This window comes from Panthera pardus, unplaced genomic scaffold (genome assembly GCF_024362965.1).
Source record: "Panthera pardus isolate Hobbes unplaced genomic scaffold, ASM2436296v1 HiC_scaffold_24, whole genome shotgun sequence".
Taxonomy (NCBI): domain Eukaryota; kingdom Metazoa; phylum Chordata; class Mammalia; order Carnivora; family Felidae; genus Panthera; species Panthera pardus.
In genome coordinates, this window is record NW_026526810.1 from 45,013,773 (window position 1) to 45,036,766 (window position 22,994).

A 22,994-nucleotide genomic window follows, 5' to 3' on the forward strand; every position below is an offset into this window, starting at 1 on the left:
ATTATTTTAATATTATTACCTAAAATGTCAGTTCTAAAATTGTAAAGTTTAACATTGTAGTATAGGCACAATTTTTTCCCAGTACTGTCAGCTGTTAGACTCCTACAGACACTGTAGAGTCAAATTCAGCTGATTTAAGAGGATAAAGAAGATCCAGGCCCTAAAAGGAATTAAATAAGAACTAAATTCTGGTTTTAAATTATAAATGCAAGTTATACCAAACACTTCTACAAAGAACACTTATGATATGATGTAACTTCTACTTATTCTTATATTATTTTTTAAAAAGTTCTTTTAATGTTTATTTTTGAGAGAGAGAGAGAGCATGAGCAGGGAAGGGGCAGAGAGAGAGGGAGACACAGAATCTGAAGCAGCCTCCAGGCTCTGAGTTGTCAGCACAGAGCCTGATGCGGGGCTCCAATCCATGAACCATGAGATCATGACCTGAGCTGAAGTTGGACGCGTAACTGACTGAGCCACCCACATGCCCCTGTATTATTTAAATTTTGATAAACATTTGTTGACTAAAAAAAATATGCTGTTCTTCCTAAGTTATCTAGCTAATGCATTCTCTCTTTATATTTGTAGTTATTGTCAACTAATTTCTGTTTATTTACCTACTTGAAATTTCTTTTTAAAAAAATTTTTAATAATATTTATTTATTTTGGGAGAGCACAAGCAGGGGAGGGGCAGAGACAGGGGGACAGAGGATCCAAAGCAGGCTCTGTGCTGACAGGCTCACAGCAGAGAGCCGGATGTGAGGCTGGAACTCAGTAACCATGAGATTAGGAGTTGAGCGGAAGTTGGACACTCAACCGAGTCACCCAGGTGCCCCTACCCTACCTACGTGAAAGTTCTTAATAAATTTTTAATAATTTTGAATTGATTTTTAACTTAGTTTTGAACATAAAATAAACCTTTCACAATCAGCAATTATTATACATTTTATTTATCCATGAATTAGTATACATTTATACTTTGATAGAATTTCAACAAATAAATAATATAGAGATTTTTCACCTATATTATATCTAGAACACCTGTCTGTTTCTGGAAATGAATATTCATATAATAATAGCAAATATAAATACATATTTTGTTCATATCAGTGACACTGTTGACTGATTAGATATAAGAAGAACAACCCTTATAAACGCATAAACACTTACCATGCTAAAGTTCAAGGAGGATGGAAATAATATTGAAGTAGATATTCCAAAAGTTGAGGCACAAAGCCCAGGACAAATAGGAGATTTGGGACCAAATACCAAGATTCTTTGTTTAATGTGACTTAAGATAGACTTAGCTTTTTAGGCAGGACATTCTACTTCTTATTCACAGTTAAGCTTTTAGTAAACCCCCAAATCTTTATCCACACAGATGGCAGTTAAGTCATATTTTTCCCATTCTATCTTTTGCAGTTTATTTTTTCTGTCTTAAAGGTAGACAACTATACTGGTACTTGTATTATATTTTACTTGATTTCATACAGGCTTATACTGGCTTGTCAGATATTTCTGAACCTCTCAAAGTATTCCTTGTCCCTCCCAGTGCCCCATTGGTTGAAGACTCGGTGGGTATTCTATCAGTATTATATCCAAATTAGTGTTAAACTGCTGATCAAAACATGTCAAGGAAAGAGCCCTGTGGTGCCTACTAAGCCCTTCTGGTTGAAATTCTTCCACTCATCAGCATTTATCATCAAGAGTCAAAAAAGATTGTTTAAACCAATCATTTTTAACTATTTAATTGCACTGTTATGCAACCCACATTTCTCAAGGATGTTGTGAGACTTTGTCAAATGTCTTGCTGAAAAATATAGTGTGTTCTTTTCCCCGGACTCTCATGATTTCCTATCATTTACTCTAAATGAATCTGTGCTTCATTTTATAGACCACTGTTTCACTTCTAAGTGCTCAAAAACCACTAAAGCAGATGACATATTTTTCTAAAATTTTGGTAAGTTCAGTGGTCTACAATTTGGAGAACTCCACCCTCACACACATATATTTTGAGTCATGAAACTGCCTAATTTTCCTATATCATCTCCTTATGTTGGTTGGGATCCACACAGAGCCCAATCTCATTCAAACTCACATATATCTAATTCCTACTGAGGTCCTGTGACATGTGGGACACTTGCGGGAGGCTGTGGGCATCTGGTCATGTCCCCTGGCTGGTGGGACTAGGGTATGGGTAAATACTGGGGTAGAGGAGGCATGAGGCACCATTTCTCATAGCCTTGGGGGGCTGGGGGTGGGTAAGGCTGAATAATCAAACCAAGAGAGGGAGGTCTAGAACAGAGTCAAGTCCAGCACAAAACAGACCCAAAAGTCAAGGAGTTGCTTCAGAAGCCAGACTGCCAAATGCAAAGGAAGGCACCCAAAAAGCAAAGCAGGTACAAACAAGTTGAAACGTCAAGGAAATCACAAAGAGCAGAGCTAAATGAGAGGGCATGTCAGGAGTAACTCCTGAGTCAGCTCTATCTTGTTTATATTCAATTACTGGAGTGCTGAGGGAGGGCCTGTTTGCCAGAAGGAATGGACAGTAGAAACACACAAAAAAGTAAGATGTATTCCTGCTTAAATTCCTGACATTGTCAGCATAAAATGGACCACTTTGTTGGCATTAATATCCGTGGGTATTTATTTAAGTTACAATTCAGCATAGTAATACCTACGTGCCTTCTATATGTCAGGCACTGTCCTAAGTGTTTTACACATTAATCCTACAACAGTACCACTGTTACTACTGTCAAGTATGATTATGATTCCTATTTTACAGGTGAAGAAACTGAGGTAGGAGATTTGCAGAAATTCACACAACTCACAGACGTGAGATTTGAACTAGTCAAGTCTGACTTCAAAGTGCATACTTGTAACTCCTATTCATTACAGCCCCACAGCATGAAGGAATCCTTTATACAAAATAATTACTATACTTCCTTGTGCACGAGAAGGTGTGCAACAGCAAATACAGAAATTAGACATAGGTCTTCTGTGCTTCTCCTTGGACTTTTCCTCCATGCGTCAAAGAGGGTAGAGTTCAGAAGGAGGGCAGGAAAAGGGTTTTCTTGTTTTTCCAGGGCAAACCTTTACAGTATAACTTTGTTATTTTTAGTGTTTTGTGTTATCAATCCCAGCATAGCTGAAAAAAACTAAACCCAAAGTTAATATAAAAAATTCAAGGTAAAACAATGAACCCATTGGGATTATCTATATTCCTGCTCCCATTTATTCTAACAAATTTCAACTGTTTAGCCAAATGTGTGCATATTTCTTTTAATAATGAGTTCTCCTTTCTCCCTCTGGCTACTTCTCATTGTTTATCTATTTCTTATCTTCTTCATAATAAAGACACTTTATAGTCCTTTCTGCAAATGGACTCATTTAATATGAGAACATGTCTAAAAATTAGCCAGATTAAATCAGTCTTTACTTTCATTTTAAAAGGAAAGTTTATTAATTCCTAATGTTCTGTACATTTTCACTTGGAAGCTTCATTCTGGACATAAATGAATACATTGTATCTTTGAAAGCAGAAAGATCTTGATGAGTTAAAACAGTACATGTTTACCTTAGCATTAGGTCTGGCTGGCTAATCCCAAAGGGTCAAACGCTGCAACCTATTTGTGTTAGCCTGGATTCTTACTAATTATCAGGGTGAAAGGATTTCACACTTCATACATTTTGCTTTATCACACGCTTATTTCCCACAATGTTCAGTTTCACATTTAAAAGGCAAATTAGTCTTTAATTCCTTAATGAATATAATATCTACCTTTGATTGAAAAGTTTCAAAATGAAAAGTGAAACTATATGAATTTTTCAATAACTGCTTAGCCAAATAAATGTTGCCAATATAAGTCTAAATAGTTTACAAAGCATTATTTCCTTTGTTCTCTTTAAAATAATACAGATACACATAAAGTCACACATTACAGGCATCCAAACTAGTAAGATATTACAGACTGGTGGCATGCAACTATTTTACATTTTTAAATGCAATGAAAAATGCGGCTTGTTTTCCTGGAATAGATGAAACAAAATTAAGATAAAGGTTTAATTGAAATATAAATATTACTCCACGAATTTAGTGGGTTTTTTAAAAACCAAAATGGCAGAGATAAGAATTTTAGGTCAGAATAATTTCTTTCTTAACTAAAGATTGTCACTGGCAATGTTTGGTACTAAAATAAAATTTCCATAAGAAGCACATTTTCTATTCATCTCATTTCACCACATGGCCAAGTCCTATCTATTTGCATTTAGATCAACCATGGGAAATTTTAAATCGTGGGCCAGCTTCTCTCAATTGCACAGTGCATTTCTGATTGGCTTCTCTTTGTTATCCAGTCAATATGTGCTCAGAAACACACACACACACACACACACACACACACACACACACACACACACACACACTTTAAATAAAAGCCTATGAAAGACATGGTGTTTACTGTGCTCAGTTTCATTCTTTGCATTTCCTTCTCCTCTTCACCAATTTTGAAGAGAAAATACTATACATTTAAAAATCTCCTTTCAGAAAAGGCTGCTCCTCCAGAACTATTCTGAAAACAGTAAAAACCACTGAAGAGGGACAGGTAACTGTCTGTGGAATGTTCTGGACAAAGCCTTTTGAAGACAGATGGAGTTGCAATGGAGGCATTATTCACACACGTTCAGAGGCAATGGAAACTTCAGAATCACAAGATTCTTGTAACCTTTGGGAGCTGGAAGAGATCTTAGAGAGCATCTAATCCACCCACTTCATTTTACAGATGAAATGAAGACAAGATAGAAGAAAGATGGAAAGTCTTGCCCAAAGTGACACACAGCTGATATCTGAATCAGTACTGTTTTCGAAACATCACATGATGGTGAATGGAGCATAATTCTTGTGGGGCGGAGGACAATTCAATTCAAGCAACATTTATAAAGCACCTATTATATACAAAGCACCTCACTAGATGCTACTGAAGACACAAAGGTTGATGAGAGAGTCCATGCTTCCACGTGCTTATGAAAGTCCTGTGCGGCCATGTTTCAATATCTTTCTTAGCACAAGAATACTGACTAGAGGTAAGGTTGCTGGTGATAACAAGGCAGTTGCTGCCAGGGAGAGCTGATCTCACAGGTGACACTTTCTCCCCTTCACTATCAGGGCGTAAGCCTGTCACGCAGCTGCTGGAACCTTACAGACAATCTTTTCTTCCTAGGTCCCCTGTCACACCTCAAGTCATAGCCTCCCCTGTGGTGACAGCCTGGCCGGAGGGCAGCAGTGCCCCAAACCTTCCCCTCAATTCTTAATCACTGTTTGCTCCCCTACTTGTGTCCAGCCTTAGACTCACTGCAAGGGTCCTGACCATGTCCTAGGGTACTGTCAAAACGACCCAAGAAAATGCTCTATCACACACATCACTGGTATGTAACACCCACCCACCCATCAACTAACTCTCCCACCTCTGTGTTAGAAATAAAATAATTCCAATCCCCTACGTCATACCCATGCTGTGATTCCTCACACTCAATGGTCAGAAGAAAATAAAACAGATTTAAGAGGCAGTGGAAACCATTAGTGAATAGATGATGAAAATGATCTCCCGCTTTTGTATCGTCCTTTCCAGTATAGTGTTTTCATCCCATTATCTGATTATATTCTCACCACAACTCTGTGAGGTAGTTAGTGAAGATATTATTCCCACTATAATATAGCTGAAGAATCTTAGGCTTGAGAGACTAAGTGGCTTGCCCCAAAGTCACCCAGCTAAGAAAGTGTGGAGCCAAGTGTCCAGGTTCCTTGACTCCAAATCCAGTGCTCTTCCCCCTATATAGTCTATAATTGTCAGGCAATTGAATGAATTGCCCATGATCATATACCTGCTAAGTGTTGGTGATGGGATTAGGAGTCAGTCTCCAAGTCTGTTAGTACGGTGTCCTGCCACCATACCAACAAGCAGAGCCAGTGTGCTCAAAATGACAGCCATGGAAGATGTCAGAAAAGTCCAGGCCCCTTCACCCTCTCCCAAATCAATGATGCATCACAAAACTGGGATTACTTCTGGTAAGTGAGTGGATGGCCTTCCTAGAACAGTACCCAGAGCCAAGTTACAAGTTTAAACTTTGAAACACTCCCTCCATCCATCTACTGGGTATTTTGTCATTGCTGCTATGGGCAGACGGGAAGGAGGTAAGTTGAGCAGAACTTGCTTCTCCCCTTAAGCAAATTAGGACCTTTAATTACCACCTTCCTTCCCCACCTCACTTAGTCCCTCCACTTAATAACCTCTGAACCACAAAACAAAATTCAATCTAATCTAGAGTTGGGAGCAAGAAAACAATAAACACGTCCTGAGGTTTGGGGTACTTTTCTCTCTCAAGCTTGTTACCAGAAGGCCTGATCACATGAATTCTATCCATTGGGCACAGCCTGATGCTGCCAAGCACTCTCACACCTTTCCTTTCTATGTGTCCCAAGCCTTTAGTTTTGCAGATGGCCTGGTATGTGGCATGGATATTTGAAATGAGGAGCAATGAAGGGAACCTGCTACTGGAAGCTGGAGCTAAGACATTTCTTTTTCCTTCTCTGCTCATTAACATGAAAATGGCAATTATTGCATCATCAGTGGAAGAGCAGAAGGGAGTTTCAGGATCATGACTTAAAAGCTGACGCCAGAAATATATCCAACTCAGCAGAGGTAACGACATACCACAGAACCCAGTATTCCCAACTTACTGCCCCCTGCCCATTTCTGTTGATGCTATCAATACTTGAACTAAAGATGGTGGTATCCACTTTGCAAAAAGGCACTCTACCCTCCAAACCCAGAAACACTTAGCAAATTATATTAACCCAGAATTCTTATACTTCCTCTGTCTCCTTTACAGGGCCTGGGAGAGGGACAAGTACATCATATCCTTCAAAAAAGCAAACATCTGCAAACTCTTTTGTAAACTTAAAGGGCTATTTTACATTTAAAGCACGCTGGTTTCAAGTTTGAGTGTCTGATATGTTCTCATGGTAGTTCTTCAGAGCACACTGGTTTCCCTAATGCTGGTGCCCTGCCAGGGGCCACGCTTCTGTCTGGAAGAGAAGCAGCTATTCTTTTGGTTTGGTGTACCAGGCTTCCCTTAGGGAAATTGTTTTGAGGAGTATAGGCATTGGGATGATTTTGGAGTTTTTAATGGAGATGGGCTGCGTGCTCTAAGATGGGTGAGCCACACGTGCCCCCCCACCCCCCAAGGATAGTGATTATGTAACCTAGGCCCGCGGCAGCTCCAAGAGGGGTAAGGGAAGAGGGACTGGGAGACAGCATCTCCCTTCAATCAGGCGTCCAGCTTCAGCCAAATACCACTTACAGTATTTGGCGATTTTTATGTACAAAATATTTATATACAGCTTACCCTACCCAGATGGAAGGAAGGGGCTTAATCATGTTGATGAAGACGAAAAGTGCTTCCACTTACACACTTCAGGCATATAACGGGTTTTGGTGCCGGAACAATAAAATGATTTCCGGGCTTCTAATATTTATTTCCTAAGAGTGATCTTTCATACGTGCTGTGAGATTTAATGTTTGGTGACCCAAGCTGCAAACTCCAGGGAGTGATTTGCATTGACTCTGGGCCTGCAGCAATGCTAAAACGGACAAGGGAAATGGAGCTGGGGAGAGAGCATCTCCCTTCAATCAGTGGTCCAGATGTAGCCACATACCTCGTTACATATTTAGATAGGTGGCCACACACACTGACACACACATGCACACATTTATTTACATTATGCCCTACCAAGATGAAAGGGATTTAATCATGCTAATGAGGATAAAATAGCTTCCATTACATGCTTTGGGCACATGGGGAGATGTAGTGCTGGACTAATCATATGGTCTCTAGACTTCCAAAATTCTCTCCTAAAAGTTATCTTCTACATACCTGTGATGGGTGTTGGTGATAGGGGCCTGCAAGTCCTGATGAGTGATTTGACACTAGCATGGGCCTGTACAAGTCTAAAAAGGGAAAGGGGGTGGTGTGCGGAGAGAATTATCTCTCTTCAATCAGTTGTCCAGATGTTGCCAAATATCTCAACATAGTATTTGGCAAAATGCACACATATAAAAATATTTTATATACATTATGCCCCACCATGATGGATGGTAAGGGATTAGTCATGCTCAGGATTATGAAAAAGCTTCTACTTACACATTTTGGGCAAATGGGGAAATGAGGTCCTGGGCTAATGAAATGATTCACAGGCTCCCAAAAGTGTAAGTTTATCTTCTAATAGTTATCTTTAATATGTGAATACTCATGGAAATGTCACCTTTCAAGTTATTTTAAAAACACAGGTAATGATAAGATAAACTGTTTATCATAAATATTTGATTTTATAAACTCTATTACATGTGACCCAACTATTTCACAAGTTAAAAACAGGGCTAAATTTTGGTAATATCCCACTATCTTGCTTTAATACTCTCAACAGCCGCAGCATCAAATTCTGACTTTTTTTTTCACTGCTTTCTGCCAAGGCTTGTCAGGAACTGCTTTAGCCCCCGATCCACAGCACTTTGGAGCTTCAGTGAACACTGTAGAATACAAGATTTCTTAGCGGTGAAGGCAAGAAAGAGAGTGAATGAGAAAAGGAAAAAGTCTTACTTGAAGGGCATGTCAGGGATTCAGCACTTATAATATATCTGCAACAAATCTAAACAGATAGGATAAAGACGCTTAAGAGAAAGATTCTTCCCTGTGGCAACATGGTAACCGAAACATATATATACAGAAAAAGAACTCTGGGCATACTGATGAATGTTTGCCAACCAGCAACCAAGGGGTGGGAAACATCTGATCTGTAACATTTGCTCATTTCCATAGTATAAGTACTCCCACCACGGACAATTTCAAACTGTCAACAAGAAGTCGTGAACTTCTGAGATGGGAAAAGACGCACAAAAGCACATCATTATACAGTATTTCTGCCATACAGACACAGTAGATATGAATAATCTCGAGAGCAGAGAAAACAGTAAAAGGTATTTTTGAGTATTACTTTGGTTTTTAAAATAATTTAACTAATTGTAGGTGCATGCCATTTAATTTTTAATAATGGCTATATTTAACAAGTGTGCAAAATTCTTGAAAATTTAATAATTGATAAGCCTGTATGAGTTGGCTCCAACATACCACACCTAAGTGAGTAAGAGGGAAGTAAAAATAAAACTGAAAACCATCAAATGGTATTTACTATGGAGAGATAGTCAAAAGCTATTAATTAAAGGATTTTTAGGATTCCAAATGCGTCAACACGTTCTGCTCATTGTTTCCTCAAAAAATGTAAAATATTGTCAAGAAAGTGAAATGTTTCAAAGGATTTTAGAGATACGGATGCAGATACTTCTAAGACAGGTAAATGTCCAATTTTATGAAGGTTAGCTCTCCTGACTAGATTCCATGTGTTTTACAAGCTAACTAGGATAACACACACATTGTTTTCCCAAGTAGTAAAACACACTTGTTTTACTATCAAGCAACTCAGGAACACTCAATTACTAAACAAATTCTGACTTGGGTCCATCTTCTGCCTGAGTCACCAATGTCCTCAGCTCCGGGTGTCACCAACACAAGGGATGTCACCTTTACATGGCTCAGAATTTCAGAGAAAAGAAGAAAAAAAGAGAAAGAGTTGGAAGGAAAGGAGGAGAGAAGAGAGAGTGAAGTGCCCAAGGCAGGGTCAGAATGCCACCAGGTACAGCCTCAGGCACTGAGTGTCATCAAAGGCACGTGAACTTGAGCCAAAGGCTATAGACACACATTTCCTTCGCTTGGGATCACACTGTTGCATTGCTAGATGAAAAGTTAACGCACACAACCATGCAATCATCCCAGCTGTACTTTCACAGGCTTTGTCCTTGGATGACAAACATCTGGAAAAGTGACAATTCACATTTTTTCCTGATGTTTGCAAATGTCTGGAAGGATCATGCCATATGGACAAATGTCTGTAAAATTAACTTGAACGTTCACAGATCATTCTGTGATATTGCTACACTAAAGATAAAGCAATAAATGCTTCTAAAATTTGCCAAAATGATGCAATCATCTGTATCAGACAACTCTAAGGTGCAATTATTATTGTTTTATTTTGGAATGTACTGTGTTAAAAGCCGCCCTCTTACTAAAATTTAAAAATTTCCCATCATGTCTGGAAAAGTTTAAAACAGCTTTGTAAAAAGTTATCTAGTAGAGTCATGTTAAAGATCGAATTTATGTTGAATCATCAATAAAGGTAGGAGTGCTAATTAACTTTGCTGCCTGTAAGTCTGCTTTGAAGACTATTCATGGGTTAATATTTCACACTTATTTGCTAATGCTGTGTTAAAGTATCACGATGCTGCCTTGCTTTTATGAAGATGACACCACTGATCTTCAAACAGTAGGACACGTGCGTTTAGTGCACTTCTTCAAACAGTGGAGCATGTGAGTTTGGTGATTTTTCTGGAGGTAGGGGAGAATTTGTGCTCAGTCAGTCATATGTTCTCACCCAGTGAAAGATTGGCAATACTAACTTCTTAAGTGGTCAGAAGAACACTTCTGTTGTATTTAGCCTAACTCAAAGCTATGCATGTAAACAGAGATAGGCCTCTATCGTAATCACAGTTACAAATACACTTATATACTAAATTCCTTTCAGTGATTAAAAAAAAAAAGTTCATGTAAGAAAGCCAGACAACCCAATATGAAAGTGGTTAAATCATTTTCCATTGCTGTTACGCACTAAGATCTGCTTAAGTCCACTGGTGCAAGTTGCCAGAGGGGCCCATGAGCATATGACACAATTGGATACATTAAAAAATCCAAGATAAATAAGTAGTGCTAAAAAAGAACAACAGACTATGAGCTGTGTGGTTAACGGAAATGAACAACCTTTGATAAAATGGTCCTGATGGGGAAGGAGAATAGTTTTTGCTTGCTTATTTTTAATTGGCAGCCATGATGAACCTTTGCCTCCTCTCGTGGAAGTTTACCTTCGGTCTCCTTCAACTCGCTTTTTACGAACTAGGTAAGAAATAAAGGAAAAAAAGAAAGACAAAATTTAAAAGATAAATTGAAGGAATCGTCCTTAAATTCCTGACAAACAACATTCATTACACAGAATAGCAATCCCACACATGTAAGGGTGTAGTGATCTTAAGTTTCAATACTCAATTACCCAATAAATGATATAAATGGAAATGATATAATAATCTAGAGTCTTGTGGAACATACATTTAAATCAAGTTATGTCTGACATTTGGGAACTGGGATGCTAGAAATTTCTATGGAGTAGAAGGTCCAGAATAGACCCATAGAACAGTGAACTTCTGAAGGTTTCCATGGTCACTTATCTCTAGCACATCTCGACCTCTGTGCAACCTGATTCCCAGCTGGCTTTAACTCCTCAGGATGACACATTCACAACCTATGAATTCTGCTTATGGCTTGAAGACCAGGAGGAGTTGCAAACAGATGTTCAAAGTTTCTAAACCTGTTTTAAATAAAAACCCAATTATCCACCTCCAAGGAAGGGGTGATTCGGATGGCAGGTAAACTCAGAGATTAAGGTTCCCTTAAGCGGGTGTTTAGTATCAAAAGTGTTGCCTCGTCTGGCCATTTCCAGTTTCTGCAAGCCATTTCCCCCTCTCACCTCTTCACCGGCTGGCTTGTCTGGTGCATAGGAAGAGGGTTACTCTAACCTTCCCGGATTTGGCAAAAAGGTGCTGTGGCTGTGGTCCTGCCCCAACTCTCAACTTTAAATAGCCCAGTCCACAGAAAATTAGACAAAAGCTATTGCCTACAGCTACCACTCTTGGGCTCAAAATCGCTTCTCCATTTAAATCAAGCCTCTTGTTTTGCGTGTTTCTCTATAGTCTCATGTTGATCAGCTGTGGTCTCCATGTGCCCTTCCTCGGTGCCTTCACCCCTCCCCAAAGCCCTGTTTACTGGGCTGCCCACCCTCCCTCCCCCCCCCCTCCCCGCCCCCCCCGCCAGCTCCCATCTTCTACATCCCAAGGGTAAGCACTGCCATGTGCCTGGCCAGCCTCTGGAGGCCACACACCACACCTCAGCTGGGACTCAGCATCTTGGTTAAGCATGTCTGGGCAGGGAAATGGACACTAATCTTCACCTGCCCCTTCTGGTTCTAACCCTTGGTTTCCGTCTTATCTGCCATCTGAATCCAACCCGTGGCCAGCACTCTACTTAGTGGAATATTGGGCCCAGTTCTCCTGTCCAAGGTCTCGCATTCTGTCCCTGAAACTCAAACTGAGGACTGAGTTTCGCTATTGGCTGACTGCTTGTCAGGTGACTGTCTGCTCCCTGGATGTCCTTTTGCCATGCTGCTTCAGGTGACTGAGCCGTGCCCAGACCGAGCTTTCCCAATCTGTCCCATTCTTCTGTGCTCTGGTTGACCAGGATATGCCCCCTCTCATCCTAACAGAAGAAATGGCATGGATCCTTGGCAAAGAGTAGGCAGCAGGAAAAATGAAAGAGGGACTAACTGAAAGAGCTACTTCTAAGTTTAACCTTTATAACATAGTTCCATTAGTTTACTTCACATGGAAATCACCAAAGTATCAGACATTTGAACCCAAGTGCAAAGCATAGTCAGAAGTCAAACATAAGTGAACTGGGAATCTCCACATCACTGCATCCATCTTCTGGTGCAGATAACAACACAGGGTGATTACATGTAAGAACTAAGTAAAGGCGAACCAAACACATAAAGGAAACCAAGCAAAACTCAAAGGTTGTCTGGAAGAAAAGAACAAAGAGTTTTTGAGAGAATGCTACTATAAAACTGAGACACTATGAAGCTGATGAGAATTCCTAGGATAATGTAGCAATGTGCCTTTGATCAGGGGCTGACACCAAAGGCCAGTGGAATGATGTCTGTGCGATATTGTATCTGAAGTGGAGAAAGAAACGGTCATCATGCTCTTCTAATCACTAACAGCACACAATAGGGCTGCATTACCCAGGTCATTATTCTTGGTGATTGCGGCTGCCACCCTTGTTCGAGGCCCTTGCTTGGTAAACTGATATCCAAACTTGAGGATCCTTGAATTCTCCTCGAGCATCTGGGCAATTTCCATCTCCACAGCTGTTCCCAACTGCTGCCTCTGGTTGCAGGTGCGGACACATATACAGGACGACCAAGAAGGACAAGGAAACAGTTACTTGCATGGGAAAGATGCATAGCTACTTGGTGGACAAAAAAGTAAAGGGGTAAAGTCTCACTTTGAAAGGAATAAAGTCACTTGAGATTTTCTCCCTTGCAGTCACTTGAGACCGGCTCCTTGTCTAGAAGCAAAATCCAACAGACAGCCCAATCTGCTGGCATGCTAAACTGAAAAGACTAAGCAAATTACTTACGAAGGAAAAGTTGATTCCGCACGTAAAATTAAAGCAAAGCTAATATTCGGTGTTTCCAATTTACCCCAGTTTCTGTGGTTTAAATAAAGAGTGTTTTTAAATAGTGAAACCATCTTACAGGAATCAATCCAATTGCTGAATTTTTTATTCTGGGATCTATATCCAAAACTAATCAAAGATCATCTGCTGGATGGCTATTCTTTCTCAGCAGAGTCTCACTGGGAGATCCCAGAGAAACTTCATTGTGGTTTGAACCACGGCCAGGAGAATTATCAAATGCTGAAGGGGTTATTGGGCTGTAGAAAAATCTCCAAGTTTTTTAAGTTTGGTGGAAAGAGGGTTCTTGGTTTTTAGTGTGTGTTTGTTAAGTTGAAATACAGAATTAAAAAAAAATTAAAACTAGAACTTTTTTTAAAATATGGGGGCATGTAAATATAGGAATTTAAAATTAATCAAAATTTAACAATTAATAAAAATAAAATTTAATTTTTCCATAATATATTTATTAAAAGTTTTAAGTAAAAAGTGTAGGTTTATTTAGAAAAAGCACACAAAAAGTGTATAAAAAACAAAAGCCCCCTTCCCCCAGTATTTCCATTCCCCATAGAGAAAGCCTGTTTGGCATATGATATACAGTCTTTTAAAACATTTTCTATGCATTTGTATGTCTACATAACCACATGTACATCTATTCTTTTTTTCACATAAATGGATTATACCAGCATATTGTTCTGAAATGTGTTTTTATTTTTCATTTAACATTAAGGACACCTTTTCACGGGTAAATATACATGTCTCTCATACTTATAAACAGCTCTCCAGTACTCCATTGTGGTGATGGAGAATAACTTATTTAGCTAGGTCCTACTTACTTTTACATTGCTTTCCATTTCTACTATTCCTAACAATGCTGCAGTGAACTTCCCTCGCACACGTAGTCTATCCTATGGCATTTCTGCACGTGTGCCTGTAGGGAAAATTAGAGCTGTGCGCAAGAGTAAGCATGTTTCAAATTTTGATATGTTCATGACTTATCCTCAAAAATATGACAATTTTTACTCCTACTAACAGTGTTTGAGATTTACTGTTTTCCCCACCCTGGCCAACATTCCCATGTTACGAATCTTTTTCATCTTTGTCACTCTAATAGGTGAAGATTTATATTCTACTTGTATTTATTTAATTGCTTTAATTTGCATTTCTCAAATTATGAATCAGAACAATTAATTTTCTTATGCATCTGTATTTCTCTTTTTGGAAACTACCAATCTCTGTCATTTGTATATTTTTTCTTTTACCAGCTTATGGTTCCCGTGTTTGTTTCTTTATTGATTTGTAAGTTTCTCATATATTAGGAAATGAACCTTTTGTCAAATGTGTTGTGAAAATACGTTGCTCAGTTTGTCTTTTGACTTTCGTTTTGATTACTATAAAGACCTTTCCTAATTTTCATATGGCTAAATTTACCAATCTCCTAGATTTTATATCATGTTTGGGAAGGCTCTTCTGATTTCTTCTATCAGAAGTCCTTCTGATTTCTCCATTTGTTTTATGACTTCATATATTTTCATATCTAAATCTTCATTTCACCTGGAATGAATTTTAGTATAAGAACTAAGATAGAGTCCCAAAGTAATATTATTCCAAATTATCTTTTACTTTATCCTTTTCTCACTGAGTTGAAATACTACTTTACTGCAAAATTCTCAGGCATACTTAGATGGGTTTCTGGAATCCATTGCTCTGCCAAGTCTATTTCTGTGCCAGTATCATGCAATTTTGATTGCTTTATTATATTTTAAAAATATACCTTTTAGATTCGGAAATTTTAAATATTGAGTAGATGAAGGAGAAAAGTTTAGGGAGGAACTTTTGTGTCCTAGGGAGTCCTCAGATCAAACTCTGCTCCTTTTCTTTCTCTTCATCCAGCAACCTGTCAAACCAGTCTCTCCCCAAGAAATTAACAAAAGGTGGTATTTCCAGTCAGACAATAACAACTCTGGGCATCCACGGTGTAGAGATTAGCATTCTAAGCTAATGGGAGGGACAGACAGCAAAAAAGAGATCCTGACCTCACAGTTCCATGAACAACTTTAGCTCATGACACGTTTTAGAACAGTGGGGATGTATTGAGACCTGAGCTAAGGTTGGGGCTGCCATTGCTATGCCTTATGCCCCTGGAAGGGGCCAAGTGGTGCTATCTAAGGGCAGAAGGGTGGATGGATGTGGCTGGCGGGAGGGACGAGCTAAAAGTCCCTTTACTCCCCCTCACAAATCTCAAGCCTTTGGAGTCCTGCGCTGGGGTAACATGCAGTACTTTCCTGTCAACATGGGCACACTGGTGGCTATATAAAGGATGTAGGAGCTTCAGAAAATTACTTGGGGAAGGAGCATATAAAAAAGGGGAGAAAGTAATGTAACACAGGGCATCTTTCTTTCTCAGCCTGAGTCGTTTTGAGGTCTTTTGCGTTATATAAGCCCAGGGTAACAAATGGAGGCCAAAATTTCTTATAATTTGTATATATTTCTCCTTTATAAGTCACTAAATACAAAGAAAAAAAGAAATAAAAGTTAAGCATACATTTCTTCTGTTGTCTTTTTTAAATGACCTTTTTTACTCAAATTTATTTAGCAGTCACCCATCTGTTTCATTAATATGCATCACTGATTATTCTTCTCACAGGGGGCATCTGATTAAATCATTACATATCCACCTGGAGCCTAGCCACAGCAGCCTGCCCCAGTGATGGATTCTCAGCAGGCCTTCATTTGGGTGCCGCTGCCTGGTGCAAGGATGCTAAATTGGTCTTGGCTATGGGTCCTGCTTGAGGAAACTTACAGATTACTTCAAACCCTTCGTTATATAGATGAAGAAACCGAGGTCTATTTCTAATAGCCTATCAGTCAATAAAAAAAATTTGGATGGAAGACAAGTCTGACTCTGAATTTCCTCTTTCTTGGAATAAAGCAAAGAATTTTTCGTTGCTCTACAAAGTCTCAATCCTCTTTCTTTTTTTTCAATGCTCTTTCTTGTCGCAAGTAAAAAGCAGCTATTTTGGAGGCATATTGGGGAATAAGGTTGAAAAATTACATAGTTCCATTCTAGATGACTGAGGAAGGATGAGAAGGTTGATAATTTAAAGGGGATTTAAGTGGAGCACCTGGGTGGCTCAGTCGATTAAGCATCTGACTCTTGATTTCAGCTCAGGTCATGATCTCACTCACACTTTGTGAGATCTCACTCACACAGAGCCTGCATAGGGCTCTGTGCTGACAGTGTGGAGCCTTCTTGCGATTCTCTCTCTCCCTCCCACTGTGACCCTCCCTCACTCATTCTCTCTCTCTCTCTCAAAAAATAATTTTTTAAAATATAATTTATTGTCAAATTGGCTAACATACAGTGTATAAAGTGTGCTCTTGGTTTTTGGGGTAGATTCCCATGGTTCATCCCTTACATACAACATCCAGTGCTCATTCCAACAAGTACCCTCCTCAATACCTGTCACCCATTTTCCCCTCTCCCCCACCCCCCATCAACCCTCACTCTGCCCCTCCCTCACTCATTCTCTCTTTCTCTCAAAATAAATAATTGAAAAAAATTTTTTTTGATGTTTATTTATTTTTGATAGAGACTGAGTGTGAACGGGGGAGGAGCAGAAAGAGAGGGAAACACAGAATCTGAAGCAGACTCCAGGCTCCGAGCTGTCAGCACAGATCCCAACATGGGGCTTGAACTCACGAACTGTGAGATCACGACCTAGGCCGTAGTTGGGATGCTTAAACAACTGAGCCACCTGGGAGCCCCAATAAATAATTAAAAAAAAAAAAACTTTATAGGGCACCCGGGTGGCTCAGTCAGTTAAGCATCTGACTTTGGCTCAGTTCATAATCTCATGGTATGTGGGTTTGAGCCCCACGTCGGGCTCTGTGCTGACAGCTCAAAGCCTGGAGCCTGCTTCAGATTCTGTGTCTCAGTCTCTCTCTGCCCCTCCCTGGCTCACGCTCTCTCTCTCAAAAATAAATAAAAACATATAAAATAAAATAAAATAAATAAAATAAAATAAAATAAAATAATAAAGTAAATAAAATAAAATAAAATAAAATAAAATAAGGACTTTATCTAAAAAAATTAATAAAGGGGATTTAAGAGAGCAAATTCAGGTTTTGTATTTCAGGGTTGTATTCACATGCATTATAAAAGCTGCTCTGGGTGCTTTGGTGGCTTACTTGGTTGAGCGACCAACTTCAGCTCAGGTCACAATCTCATGGGTTTGATCTCATGTGAGCTCAGGTCATGATCTCATGGGTTTGAGCCCCTTATCAGGCTTGGGGTTGCTGCTATCATGGTGGAGCCTGCTTTGGATCCTCTGTCCCCTGCCCTCTCCAAAATGAATAAACATTAAAAAAAAAAAAAAAGCTGCTCTTTCTCAACGTACAGGATTCCATTTCATTCATTAGGTGTAGGATTGCTAGATTTATCAAATAAAAATATAGGACACCTAGTTAAATTTGAATTTTGATTGATAATAAATAATTTTAATAAATAAAAATAAACATATTTTTAGGATAGTATGTCTCAAGTATTTCATGATACATACTTCTACTAAAAATTATTTGTTGCTTATCTGAAATTCAAATTTAACTACATTCTATCTGGCAATCCTAACTAGGTGGTATCTTACAAGGAACTAGGAACAGAGTATCTGGAACATTACTTCAGATGTGGGGTTTCACATTATACAAGAAGATAAATATACTTTGGAATAAAGTATCCATTTCTTTCATAGATGTCCTGGAAAGAATTTATTAAGAGCCCACTTAACTTCTTCCTTATAGTAGTTCATTTGATAAATATTCCTGAGGATCACTTCTTTTCTTTCACTTTATATCTCTCTCTGGCTCATTTTCCTAACCTCTTATTCCCTGATGCCCCTTTCTTTATTTCCTACTCCCCCACTCCCTTCATGTCTCTGGATACACACCAGGATACACAGCATTGAGCTTCCTGAGTGTGTATGGCTGGGTATGCATATCCCCTTTGCATACTTTCATTTGGGAAAGCTACTTTGGTGATGTACCCTGTCTGGGGAGGGTGAGTAAAGGAACATCTGTCTTCTGCACGGTTCCCCTGCTCCCCTGGCAACAAGCCTTGAGAGGAGGTGAGGGGCAGAGGACATGCACTGAAGCAGCCCATGTGTCCTGACAGCAAAAAAGGAGAGTAGAGCTGTTCATGGGGCCTGGTGGGGGTTTCCAGACTTAAGCAAAAGTCCTGGGTGAGAGCCTGGGGCTCTATCAGATGTTGGAGGGTTTAGATCAGGAATTTCCAGACATGCAGGGGGTACTCCTCCACTGCCCCTCCCATCACCCCCCAGGAGAATACTCATTGCACAAGGATCTGTGCTCTCCCCTCTCTCTGGGACGTCGCAGGGCCCTTTCTTCACACTAGACAGTATCCAGACCCCTCAGATTCACTGAGTCCCATGGCAGACAGTTCCCCATAGCAAAAGTGGCAAGGCAAAAGCATTAGGCCGAGAACCTAGATTTGCTGTCTGACAGCAGGAGCCAGCCGAAGCCAGCAGAGCAACTTGAAACACTGCAGGCTGATTCTGGGAAAAGAGGCCTTCAGGGTAAGGAAGATGTGGTCCTGGAGAAAAGCAGCTTGCTTTGGTTGCTGACGGGAACCTAAAAAACACTGCAACAGAGCTGAGACTGTGATCACATTGTGGGTGTGGCCTGCTACTCTAAGCCAGATCATCTTCTAGAACCCGGATTCCTCTAAACAGGCTCTGTGGCGTGCCCCAGACTGCAGGAGTCCTTTTTCTCCAGCTCTGGCAGCCTTCGACCAACAGCAAAGAGTCTGTCTCTGGGCATGGCCAGTCTGCTTTCTCCTTGTAGCCACAGTCTCAGGTGGGCTGGGACATTCTGAGCTGAGATTCCTGCTAGGGACATGGGTGATGATGGCTGCACAAGGCAGCTGTCAACACCTCTGGCCCCACCTCCTCTCTCCCCTGGTGCCTGACTAGCCTAGGGCTGGGGGAGAGCTGGCTTCTTAGGTCTCAGGCTGCCTCACTGTGCATGGTTTAGTTATTGTCATGCTCTCCCACACGCCCTCCACAGGCCAGAAGCTATTACAACTTACAGGAAAACCAGAACATCAAATCGAGTCACAGAACTTTGGCTTTTAACTCAGTCCCCTGCAGCACCCCCCTTTCACATGCACCCTGTGAGTCACACCTGGTTGTCGATCTTGATCTCTGTCAAGGTGTCATTTTCTCTTAGTGCTTCTACCAGGGCCAGGATTCCAGTCCCAGTGATAAAATTGGATTCGATGTTTAGGCTTTTCAAGGTCTTGTTTACTTTCAGCATATCTGCAAAAGCCTTATTATGAAAAAAGAAATAACCATTAATGCTGCTAAAGATTTATTTACTGAATTCCCCACCGCCAAATGAAACACAGATGTTTTTTACATACTTAAAGAAAAACTGAGTCAAATCAAACTTTCACCTCCAAGTAACAAAGATAGTAATTTAAAATAATTCAGACCAGACCTGTGAATTTTACATACCTGTAAAACAAAAAATAAAGCCAAAAAATCCTGACACAGGATTACCAACTTTGTAAGGTGTGGACATTGAAAAAAATCCCACTACCATCTGCTATCATTGTCAGTTTTGTTTTGCGGTTTTTTCTCTGAGAAAAAGCATTTTAACATTAGGAAAAACAAAGAAAGGACATGATCTCTGAATTGTTTTATTTTGTCCCCTTTGCTATGAATAGCTTAAAAAAAACTTTACTGTTGACTAGCATATGGGCACTACTGATATTATTTCAGGTCATCTATAAATCAGAATTCCTCAAAGATAACTTTTGAATATAATCACCACTCAGAGTGGCAAACCCACTGGAGACTCTCAGTTCAAAACAACAAATGCATGCACCTGCCTGTTCCCCTTGTGCCCAATGTTTCCCATTATCATAAAAGATAAAATCTTTGAGTGACTGGAACTCTCACAGTACAAGAAACAAACAAACAAAACAGAGGGCCATTCCCTTGAAAAATTGCTGACGCACAGAAAAAAAAGAAATATTGATGGAGAAATGAACACAAAAAAAGTTGTTGCCTGAGATGCCAGAGGTAAGTCCTGACTGGGGCATTGCATCAAAGAACTGCCTTCGGAACAAATGGAACAACCAGAGCAGATGGAGAGCACATTGCCCCTCCCCATAGCTTCCCTGAGACAGAAGCCACACAGAAACAGGGCACCTTCAGACCTACCACCTGATACCATGTGGCAGAAACAGAGAGGAGAAGCAGCCATGTCCAGGGATGAAACATACTGCAATGTACCCCTCCCAGAGTGAAGCCCCTCCTAACTGTAGAGTTGTGGGGGACTCCCAGGCCACCTGTCAGCTCCCCGTATATACCCTTCAAGAGAAGGCTGCTAGAAAATTCACCTGCCTGCTTACAAAAGCACTCATTCATTCATTCATTCATTCACTTATTCAAAAAAGACTATTGGGTTTCTACAGTGTGCTGGCAGCAGAGGAAATAAAAATCCCTGTCAAAAGACAGTTTATATTTGAGCAGGAGGGCAGTTGATACATCAATAAAGAAAATACATAGCCTGTTGGATGGTGACAAATGGAGAAATAGAAAGCATCTCCCTTTAAAAAATTTTTTTAATGTTTTTATTTATTTTTGAGACAGAGAGAGACAGAACATGAGCAAGGGAGTGGCAGAGAGAGGGAGACACAGAATCCGAAGCAGGCTCCAGGCTCCGAGCTGTCAGCACAGAGCCCGACGCGGGGCTCGAACCCACGGACTGTGAGATCATGACCTGAGCTGAAGTCGGACACCCAACCGACTGAGCCACCCAGGTGCCCCAAAAGGGTCTCCCTTTTAAGGGAGAGGTCTGTTGATGAAACAGATCTACACAACTATGGAGGAAATGATCCTGGTTTACACAAAACAACCTCATTCTCTATTCAGAAATCTGGCAACCAGTGATTGCCAGACATACTAGGAAAACCAACATCATGGAAGAGAAAAGCCAAGTCAACCAATAGCACAGCATGCTCCAGAGGGAGCAGAGATCTTTCAAGGGAACAGAAACAAATATAAACATTTTAATTATTATTGTCCCTCTTCCCTCTCCCCAAAAAAGAAAGAAAACATACTCTATTAATAAAATAAGTACTGGCTATTATGGGGGGAAAAAGAAGAATATGTACATGAAAATGTGTTGAAAAATTTAAATATTACATTAAAATAAAGACAAGTAAATGACATCCAGAATTACAAAATGAACACGGCTGAAGACCAAGTTGGTAAGTGAGAACATAAATCTGGGATATTCCCCAGAATGTCGAGTAAAAAGACAAAGATAGAGAAAATAGGAAAGAAATGTTAAAAGATACAGGGAAAGATACAGAAGTTCAACATTTATCTAGTAGGAGTTTCAGAAGGACAAAAGAAAAAAAAAGACATCAGAGGGGAAGAAATTATAAAATAATAGGAAAAAATTTCCTAGAGTTGAAGAGAACTATGAATTTTTATCTGAAAGAACCCACTGGGGGCACCTAGGTGGCTTCGTCAGTTAAGCATCTCTTGATTTCAGCGCATGCCATGATCTCACAGTCTGTGATTTCGAGCCCCACGTCAGGCTCTGCACTGCTGGTGCAGAGCCTGCTTGGGATTCTCTGTTTCTCCCTCTTTCTCTGCCCCTCCTTCACTCTAGCGCTCTTCTCTCTCTCAAAAACAAACATAAAAAAAAAAAAAAAAGAATGCACTGGACGCTCAGCAAAATGAGTAAAAAGTCTCATAAGTGGTCACATACAAGTGAAATTTCAGAAAAGTTTCTAGCAAGAGAAAATAAGTTACTTAACAAAGTAACAAGACTCAGACCAGCATTAGTCCCTAGACTGTAAGGGCCATGAGAAAGAGATTTCTATATTTACATATTTAGGTAATTGTAAATATTGGTGGTAAGTTTTAAATTTCTGCAATCAATCTCTTAACAAAACATAGAATATAATGGCATAAAACACACATAAAGCTGAAATGTGTGAACATAATGGAATAACTACAACTTGAGGCAGAAAAAGGAAAAGGGATGAAGGCAGAGTACAGAACTGCCATCAGCTTTTCTAATGGAGAAACAAAAGATCAAAAACAAAAAAGTGTGCATATCAGTGGTTTTCTACTCTGGCTGTACATTAGAATGATCTAGAAGCTTCAAAATGTATACCAATGCTTGGGCCTCACCCCAGATGAAGTAAATCGGAATCTCAGGCTGTATGTAGCCTGGACTGCTAAATTTTTTAAAAGCTCTCCAGGTGATTAATGTTCACCAGGGTTGACAACCACTTTAATTAAAGTTATAAAGACAACAACTAGAAGAATGAAAAACAAATTGGTAATACCGATTGCTCTGGGGAATGGAACAAGGAACTTCTATATTATTTTAATTATTTTTATGGTGGAAAACACAGGAAGAAGGAAGAGAAGGAATCTAACTTGGGATCAGAACAGGATTTCTCAACCTTGGCACCAATGACAGTTGAGGCCAGAGAACTCTTTGTT

The 22,994-nt window shown here is 39.8% G+C and overlaps 1 protein-coding gene across 1 annotated transcript in view; it reads right to left on the reverse strand.

Moving 5' to 3' along the window:
- Window positions 1-10,734: 10,734 nt before the first annotated feature.
- TMOD2 (tropomodulin 2) overlaps window positions 10,735-22,994 on the reverse strand; it is a 46,590-nt gene continuing 34,330 nt past the window's right edge. The window contains exons 8-10 of the mRNA XM_019442112.2: window positions 19,645-19,788; window positions 13,013-13,157; window positions 10,735-11,055 (exon numbers count right to left, since the gene is read on the reverse strand). Of these exons, the coding sequence (XP_019297657.1) occupies window positions 11,021-11,055; window positions 13,013-13,157; window positions 19,645-19,788 (324 nt within the window). The 3' untranslated portion in view covers window positions 10,735-11,020. The remainder of the gene's footprint in view (window positions 11,056-13,012; window positions 13,158-19,644; window positions 19,789-22,994) is intronic.